Source organism: Lactuca serriola, chromosome 9 (assembly GCF_051521515.1).
Source record: "Lactuca serriola cultivar US96UC23 chromosome 9, Lser_US96UC23_V15, whole genome shotgun sequence".
Lineage (NCBI taxonomy): Eukaryota > Viridiplantae > Streptophyta > Magnoliopsida > Asterales > Asteraceae > Lactuca > Lactuca serriola.
In genome coordinates this window covers 7,167,501-7,177,232 of record NC_136416.1, presented here as the reverse complement: position 1 = coordinate 7,177,232, position 9,732 = coordinate 7,167,501, and the positions used below count along the sequence as shown (strand labels likewise).

The 9,732-nt window shown below is 32.0% G+C and overlaps 1 protein-coding gene across 1 annotated transcript; it reads left to right on the top strand.

Annotated features, from left to right (window-relative positions):
* The first annotated feature begins 523 nt into the window (after positions 1 to 523).
* DAL1 (E3 Ubiquitin ligase family protein) lies at positions 524 to 4,415 on the top strand. The gene is made up of 11 exons (XM_079020075.1): positions 524 to 938; positions 1,047 to 1,099; positions 1,412 to 1,536; positions 1,664 to 1,759; positions 1,873 to 2,010; positions 2,107 to 2,172; positions 2,489 to 2,601; positions 2,807 to 2,917; positions 3,158 to 3,201; positions 3,294 to 3,402; positions 4,046 to 4,415. Exons 1-11 carry the CDS (start codon positions 865 to 867, stop codon positions 4,146 to 4,148), a joined length of 1,032 nt encoding a protein of 343 aa, XP_078876201.1. The 5' UTR covers positions 524 to 864; the 3' UTR covers positions 4,149 to 4,415.
* Positions 4,416 to 9,732: the final 5,317 nt, after the last annotated feature.

Here is a 9,732-nt window from a genome sequence, read left to right as displayed (position 1 = left end):
TTTGCCGCACGTAATTTTGTGGTTATTTAAAATTAATTTTTATTCTACATGTCATTTTATGTTTTTTTTTTTATTAAATTGTAGATAATATTTATATTCAATAATAAATACATTAATAAACTTTTCTTTTAATTTCAAAAATACCAAATTAAAGATTCATTAATTTTCTTTATTTATTTATCTAAATTATTTGTTTAAATTTAAAAAAGAAAAAAACACTTTAATTTTTATAATTCAATATCTTTTTACTTTTTTTTTATAAATTCATACTTTTTAAATGTTTAGAATTTTATATTTAGTTTTTTTTTATTATATATTTTTTTAAAATAAACTCATTTATACATAGGTCTCACACTGGTTATAACATATTTTCTATAAATCTGTGATTATGTAATATATTAAAAAAATAAAAATATCAGGAACGCCGTTTATTTTCTATAAATATGTGATTATGTAATATATTAAAAAAAATTGAAATATCAGGAACGCCGTTTTAATTTAGCCCAAGGGTTATTCTCTATCCAAACGTGGACTCAAAGTGGACCCAGCTTCTCTGTTACAGTTTCATCTACATGGATTTTGCCCAACTCCACGAGTTCATGTAGTTCCTTCCTTCCCTCCCTCCCTCCCCCTCTAAGCATCGGATCCCTCTTTAACTATCTATTACCCACAAATCTTTTACTTTTTTGCAATCAATCGTTGGAACAAACAAGAAAAACCCTACCTGAATCGCCAATTTCTTGTATTTCAATCCCCACCTTGAAATTCACTTCATTCTCTGCCATGCCCTATGTTTGTTCTTCATTGTTTGGAGGTTAATATTCGTTACTTTCGTTGATCAGTGTTCTAATTTTACAGATCGAGATGGTTCCGTGGGGCGGAGTCACTTGTTGTTTGAGTGCCGCCGCTCTCTATCTTCTTGGACGAAGTAGCGGAAAGTAAGTATATCCATCCCTATTCTATGCTCTCTTTCTTTAATTAGTGGTGTATTTTAATTTCTGCTCATTCAAATTTGTATTTTTTTTTGGGTTATATTGATGTTGCAGGGATGCAGAGGTTCTCAAATCGGTAACTCGAGTTAATCAACTGAAGGATTTGGGTTAGTCATTCATTTACCCTACCATTTCTTACCCCTGTTCGAAAAAAGAGCATTTAACGAGAGTTTATGTATTAACTTCAAAATTGCATGCATAGCGTGTTATAATCTTCAAGTGCAGCCCTTTGTCATGTTTTGTTATCATTAGCGCGAGGTGTTTGGATGCTCAGGAAATAAAATGAGAATCAAACAATCATGAGAGTTAGGATAGTTAGACAGTATTACATTTATCTCAATAATTAGTTACAAAGGAGAGTGATAAAGATTGTGTTACGTAATTGATGAATAATGTATTTTTTTTTGTTAACATTTCAGCACAATTACTGGATGCTGCAAACAAAGTGTTGCCTTTTGTCGTGACAATATCTGGTAGAGTTGGTTCAGATACTCCTATCAACTGCGAGTATAGTGGTTTGAGAGGAGTAATTGTGGAGGAAACAGTAATGAGCCTTTTGAATTGCATACACTTGTGTCTTGTTATTTCTTCCTTTTCATGTTCAAATTTCATTGCTTTATAAAGAAGTTGATGGCATGACAATATGACACTTTCTCTATTATCATTTCTAGGCAGAACAACACTTTTTGAAACATAATGATGCTGGTTCATGGATTCAAGACTCTGCGCTTATGCTATCAATGTGTAAAGAGGTTCCCTGGTTCTTAGTAAGCAATTATACCCATCTAACCTGCTAGCAATAAAATATAACCCAAATTCAACCCATTTTCTCACATAAACGCATCGAAATCATGTCCTTAATTTTTCAATTTTTTATTAGGATGATGGAAGTGCTCATGTATATGTTGTTGGAGCTCGTGGTGCTGCTGGTTTGGTGTTAACTGTTGGAAGTGAAGTATTTGAGGAGTCAGGACGATCACTTGTTCGTGGAACATTGGATTATCTACAAGGTCTCAAGGTATGGAATGTCTTGATTTGTTACATTATTTTTATGTATGTATATAAATGAATTCATGATATGCTAAGTATGGCTTATAATGTCATTGTTTTGAAGATGCTTGGAGTCAAGAGAATTGAACGTGTTCTTCCAACAGGCACTCCATTAACTGTTGTTGGCGAGGTATGGTGTTTTTATACAAGTGAGAAAAGAAACATTGTCTCTTTTGTTTAGCTTGTTTATTATATCCATTTGGCAGCTGACCATATAAAATTTAACTAATAGAAAACCTTTTTTATGTGCTTTGTGAATAAGTTTTAAGTGGGTGAAGGGAGAACATTGTTAGTATCTAACGTTTACTGTTCGTAAATGATTCTAATTAAATTTAATAATTCTGAATCTGCTTAATATCTATTTTTATCAGAGTTGATGTTAGTTTTTGGTTTGATTCTTGTATATTTAAAAAAACTATCAGTTTGAGTCTTCCCCTGAAATGCAGGCTATTAAAGATGACATTGGAACAGTTCGGATCCAACGACCCCTCAAAGGCCCATTTTATGTCTCTCACAAAACCATCGATCAACTCATTGCAAATCTTGGGAAATGGGCCAGGTTATTTAATACCTACCAGTCAATATGTTCATGTGTGTGCATATTGGTTATATATACGAGTACTTTTTAAGTTTTCTCAATTTGTTTTTAAAGAAAGTTGTAAGCATTTTATGACTAAATTCAAAATGCAGGAAGCTGTTTTCATGTTCCTAATAACAACAAATTTTATTTTCTACGTCTGTGTACTGAATGCTTCCTTTTCCAGGTGGTACAAGTATGCTTCAATGAGTTTTGCTGCATTTGGTTTTTATCTGATTGCTAAGCACGCTTTTCAATACATAATGGAAAGAAAACGTCATTGGGAATTGAAGAAAAGGTATGGGTAGTGACTAGTGGTAGTTAATTTGCAATGCTTGTAATGGTTACCAATTTGACTTGTTGGAGGTAAAAGATAACCCAAGTAGACCCATTTTTAAATAATTTAACCTAGAACTCTCATTCATTCCAATTCACCACAATTGTTGTTCATCTTTTGTATTTTTTTTGCTCAACCCATTTTTTTTTTTTGATATTACAATGAAATGAGCAGTTGTTTTCTTCCAAATTTTGTATGCAGAGTTCGTGATGCTGCAGCCAAAAGAGCAGCTCCAGATAACGAAGGTCAGTTGCTCTTTTTGCTATACATCAATTTGGTTTCTTCATTGCTATGTCCTAACAACAATGTTCACTCTTTGCTACTCAAAAAATTTCAGGTTCAAATGGTAAAGCAGAAAATGGATTTAGTGGCACCCGAAAGGATGTGCAAATGCCTGATATATGTGTCATATGTCTTGAACAGGAGTACAATTCTGTTTTTGTCCCGTAAGTTTTCTGAAATTATCCCTCCTTACTCCTTAGTCTTATAAAAACTCAAAACAGGATACATGGACATTTTAGATAGGTAGGTAATTTTACATTTTTTTTTTAATAATAAATTTTCTTACGGCAACTTCTATATGCTTCTCCAAATCTGATTATTTTGACCCTAAATAATCAGAAAATCAGACCTATAGTATAATCACTTTTACATGTATTTCAATAATAAGTTTTCATGCATGGCTTCCCATGGATATGCGGTTAAATACAAGAAATAGCAAAGTAATTTTGTTTATTTGTTTATTATAGTATCCTATTATTTTCATTTCTTCCTGTTACAAAATACCCAATTATAGCAATGCCATACAAATACAAGCTGCTGTAGCTGGTTAGATTTTTCAAAGTATAATGTCCTTAACAAAAGATAAGCCCAATTGACCCATTTCTATAGAAACGTGTTGAGATTGCCCCCTCTATCTTTACACATTCATGATAATTTAAAGCTCCCAAAACAAGAAGTCAAAACTCAAAAGTTTATTCAACATTTAACATACACAATTGTTGGCCTTTTTATTCGTTTTAGATACTTATTATTATTATTATTATATTCAGAAAATATGAAATGAAGAAAAAGAAATATGGTTTTCAGGTGTGGTCATATGTGCTGTTGTGTGACATGTTCTTCACACCTAACGAGCTGTCCGCTATGTCGATGTCGAATTGGACAGGTGGTCAAGACCTTCCGTCATTGAGAACTGCATTTGTATGCATATCAATAACTGTGATTCTAAACTCAAACTCATAATTTTGTCATTGAGAACTGTATGTATCATGTATGTATGTATGTATGAATAATTATGAGTTCTTAGCATTAGTTCTACATTAGAAGTTACATATCCTCTGTTCTGCTCGGTTTATTCTCAAATTTCTTTACCTGAAGGTGTAAATATATGTACTTCACCATCTAGTTTACTGTAATTTTGAATCAATCGAGTGAATCACAAGCCATGTTTATGACATTTTTGGTTGTTTTCTTTTCCGTTGATGTGCATTTGTTTGAGAACCCATCTGTAACTCAATAGAGAGGGCAATGTACTCTTTTTTTTTTTTTTTTTTTTTTTTTTTTTTTTTTTTTTTTTTTTTTTAAATTTTATATACATAATAATAACAATGTACTTACATTTCTTTACCCATGGTAACAATGTACTTACATTTGTTTCAACAAATATACCCAATTCCCACAAAGATGTAGGTTAGTAAGAGGAAAGTTGAGATGTGGAAAAATCATACCTCCACCCAAAACCATCATGATAGAATAGAAGAAAATGATTTAAGAAAATACGATACTATGAATAATAACACAAAGAAATCAATGGCATATACGAGTAGATCAATTAACCGGATCTAAAATACTCCACTTCCTTAATTTTATGTACTTACATTTGTTTATCCACATTTATTGATAATAGCAATATGTGACCTTTGCAAGTTACGTATTGGTATTATGTGTAAAAAAAGTATGTTGCTATCATGGGTAAAGAATGGAAGTACATTGCTATTATGGGTAAAAAGTAATGAATATTTATCAAGTTTTGGTAAAGAAATCTAAGTACATTGCTATTATGGGTAAAAAATAAAGTACATCATCTATATTGGCAGCCAGAGTAAAGTACGATCCTATTCCCTACAATATCCCTTTCATAATTTGCAAGCTCTATTCATAAAGTAATTAACATTTGTGTGTGTGTGTGTCTGCGTATTCTTACATATGATCTGTATTGTAAATTTGTAATCATACTAGCGAAAAGTAGCAATGATATTACTACCATAAATAACTAGCTATATGTACATGAGATTAGTGGAGATTAGAGAATAGAAGACATGCTTGATGTGATAAAGATTCTAGGGTTAGATTAAGCATCTTTAAAGAGATGTGGATCCTTATCTCGCACCATGCATGCATGTACCCATCCACATAGTATTTCAATTTGGCAAAAACATTTTTCTACCTTAGAATCTGCTAAAATTTTGCACATGTGAATATTGACAGCGCTTCACCATACTCTTTTAGGCTATAATTGGTCTATATGAATAAACTTCCATACAGGTTTCCCACTTTTAAACAATATTCCTCCAACTTTGGTGGTTAATTTCTTTCTGACTTGGAAAGCGTTCCAAGAATCTGATTCTACACACTTGATAACTGATCACTAACAGGTTGTAGCACCATATATAAAAGCAGGTAATGGAATGTGATCCCTTACCAATAACACAATATAAAAACATTACTTAATGCAATTATGTGCCGAATATATCATGCATGCCCTTAAAGAATCCTAGTCTAACCTCTTTTATCATGCATGCCCTTAAAGAATCCTAGTCTAACCTCTTTTAACCGTTTATTATTGATTGACCGGACATGATTGAACAAGTTGTACTCTTGAGACAAAAATTGTGATTTTTTGTCATATCCAACAAAAATGTACCAGGATCGGGCAATTACTCAACTATCGATCTCTTGTTTGTGCAAAACACATGAATTCTCTCATCTACATCATTGAAAATAACTCTAGATAGTTTGTCTAGTCTGACGTTCCCTATGTAACAATAACAACCTTGATCAACCGATTAATCTCTAAAAGGACATTTAGTTCGTAGAATGTTTTTGGAAGATAAATCAAAAGCATTGTAATATAATATGTCTCACACACACACACACACACACACACACACATATATATATATATATATATATATATATATATATATATATATATATATATATAGGGTTAGGTTCATGTGAGACGGCCTAATTTTGTGAGACCGTGAGACGCATTTTTTTATTTTTTTTAGTTAATTCAAGTTCCGAAAATAATATTTAAATTTTTTTTTTTTGGATTTTTCCATTTATTTTGCATTTTAAAATTATTTTTAGATTTGGTCTCACGGTCTCACAAAATTAGAATGGTCTCAAATGAATCTGAACCTATATATATATATATATATATATATATATATATATATATATATATATATATATATATATATTAGTGGTTAGAAGTTAGTATCACAAAGTCAAATCGCCAGTGTCCGGATTAAAACCTGATGGCTCCAATCTAAGAGACAAAACATTTACCAAGTGGCTAGTCCCACATTGGCATGTCATATATCAGGTTAAACGGAAATAAAATGAAATTTAGTAAATTTTTTTTTTTTTTCTGTATTTACTTTTTTTTTTTGTTACTGTAATCTGTATATAGTATATAATTTTAATTTTTCTATAATTTTTATATTAGTTTTTTAGTGAGATAATAAAGGATAACTCCTATGCAATAATCCTTCAAATCCCAAAACATGAAATTTGAAGGACTCCTACGGAATTGAATTCCAATTCCGTCCTCTTGGGAGTCAAACACGCCATAAAGTATAAAAACGGAATCTCAAAATTCGAATTCCCACTAACGAGAAATGCACATTTTCTAGTTACCAAATCAGGCAAATTCGTTGTTAAATAGCCACAAATTGCTTATTAGTTTTGAAGTTACCAAATACCCCCAAATCTGAACCTGATGGCGAAAGATCAATCAAGCAAAAGCCTTGCCAGAAGTTCATATGAGAAGATATCCAAAGTCACTTTTGGCTCTTTACGTCGAATTTCACACTGTCCTAAGAACACTAACATTCCAAATCCTTCACTGACAACCACTGATGCTCCCCAAATCCCATCACTCCCTCTTCACCAACCCGTTTCAGGCGAAACGCTGCAGAATCAAATCCCATGCGAGTTCATTCCTCCCCCCGTACCCGTAGTAAAACCCACTAAAAAGTTTGTGCGTTTCTCTTCAAGTAACATCAAGAAAACTAGAGATGGTGATGGTGGTGCAGGAGGGAAGGAGTTGACTGGGCAGACGACTTTTAGTGAGCAAAACGTCAATGGTTATATCGATCGTACGAAAATGAAGATGAGAGCTCCTTCAAATGTTTCTTCTATTTCTAGGCGTGAAAGCTTCAACGACAAGTTTTCAAGTTATATTAGCCGAACCAAGTTCAGGTTGAGAACTACTTCAACTGTGGGTGCCGATGGGAAGACTGTGTCCTCTGGATGAACGTGTAGATCGACACTTGAGCTGAGCACCATCAAAATAAGCCTGGGCGGCACTAGTATTTTAATATAACAACGAGTATGAGTGTGTATTTTGAACTTTATTCTATAGTTGTTGTAGGTAGCAGGGGTGTTATTCTCTCGCCATTTTTTTTTTTTTCCAGTTTAATGGTTTTTATTTTTTCTTCGGTTTTTTTACATATTAAAACTACTCGTAACCAAACCAAATAAGGTTCGGTTTATTTAGTTTTGATTCATCTGGTTACGGTTTATTCGGTTCGGTTTACCGGTTAAAACGAATTAAATTTTGAAAAATTTACAAAAATAACCATTTTTGCTAATCACTTTGCAGAAAATATCCAAAAAAACTAAGATCTCAATTTTAGCCACTAAAATCATAGATGAATTAGGGCTATTTGCAATTGCTCCATCATATCTGCTAATGTACAAGTTGGTAAAGCGTGGACGTGTATCGATTGTTATAAGTTAACAGGAGGGTCCATCTGCGAACCTCGATTTATCCCCCTATAAATACCTTTTTTAACACTTATTTTTCAAGTTTTTTGTTGGGGAAAACACTCTTTGTGGGAGCCATGAACGAAAACATGTACTCTCCAGAAAACATGGATCTTTACTGATTTTGTGTTCTAATCATCATTTATCATGTTTATGGTAAGTTTGCTTATGAATTATCCAAAAAAATAGGGAAAAAACGAAAATCGAAGGTGTTGCCCCTTCGATTTTCATAGATCTATGTGTTATATTCGATGTTTAGAGTATTTCATAAGTAGCATTGCGGTTTTGAAAGCATTTCATACTTGGTATTGTTAGTATACTACAGGTCTATGATTGTACAAGTACGTGATGCGTAAATCGTGCATTATGAAGTTGTATATTTGGCTTTCATAGATTATATTGGTAGTAAACTGATTTTTGATACCAAAAGGCCTTTGACCTAGCGGTAAGGAGTGATCATCTCAAATGAAAGGTCATAGGTTTAAGTCTCTTAGGAGACATATGTGGTATTTAAGAGTAGGTTTAGATAGTTTGTTGTTTAAAAAAATTGATTTTTGATGCAAGTGTTATGCAAATATGTTATAGAAATATGTTTTGTGTTATAAGACTAATTTATGATGCATCTTGAAGTTGCACCTTTGCATTTCATAGTATGCTATTGTTATGAAATCGAATATGATGCTATTATTATGCAAATGTGATAGACAATGCATTCCGTAGTTGATTTTCTCATGGTAACATGCCACAAATATGATGCTATGTGTAGTTAATTTGTTATGCAGTTATGGTGAAAAACTAAAAATAATCTTGTTATGTAAATCTTATTTCCGATGCATTTCATAGTTTGTATTGTAAATTTATGTAAAGTATGAATTACATTGCAACAAAATTGTCATATTTATATGTTTTTTTAACAATTTTATGAATTTTTAGTATAGTTAGAAATAACAACTTACTTTCCTTATAACTTTTTTTGTTAAAGTTGTGTTGTGTGATGAATTTAATGTGTTATTGAAAAAAAATTATACCCTTTTAACATCTTGTTTTATTTAAGCACAACTATAAAAATGTTAAAGTTGTGGTTAATTTGAAAGGATGGAGGTGTAATATATGAGAAATATTTATAATTAAATGTTGCTCGATGTGAAGCATTTAGAAGGATTGTTTTTGGTTTTTTGTTGGACGTCCCTTCATTACAAGGGGATGGGTTACTATTCCACAAAATGTTTCTTCATCAGATACGGCCACACGCAGTATTATCTCAGGATGGCATAAAACGATTGTATTTAAAGTGGACGATATGAAAATGGTTTATGGCCTTAGAATAGTTTTTTTTTTTTTTTGATCACCAGATTTAATTTTGGTGTGTACGTATCCAAAACAAATAGGAAAAAAAATATCCAAAAAAGTAAAGCGGTAGTAAAAAAAGGTGTTTATTGATGTAACGTTTCTTTCCAAGCAAAACAAATAGTTCGGTGGCAATGTATGATTGGAAAAGTTTCATATTAAACAATCCATTCTTAGTTGCTAACGACAATGACGCTGTGAGAGCATGCCTCATATACGTTGTGTGTCAAAGATTTTGGGGGAAAGAAGCAAATGATCGTATACAACAAGACTGATTTTTTTGACTGAGAACTTGGATGAATGGAACATATATAAATTGTGGAATTAGAACTGTTATTATTTTGTATAGTAAAGTTTGTTATACTTAAAAA

Coding starts and splice junctions, on each gene's coding strand:
- DAL1 (XM_079020075.1), top strand. CDS start 865: ATGGTTCCGTGGGGCGGAGTCACTTGTTGTTTGAGTGCCGCCGCTCTC. Junction 2,173..2,488: donor CATTAACTGTTGTTGGCGAG/GTATGGTGTTTT, acceptor CCTGAAATGCAG/GCTATTAAAGATGACATTGG. Junction 3,403..4,045: donor TACAATTCTGTTTTTGTCCC/GTAAGTTTTCTG, acceptor TATGGTTTTCAG/GTGTGGTCATATGTGCTGTT.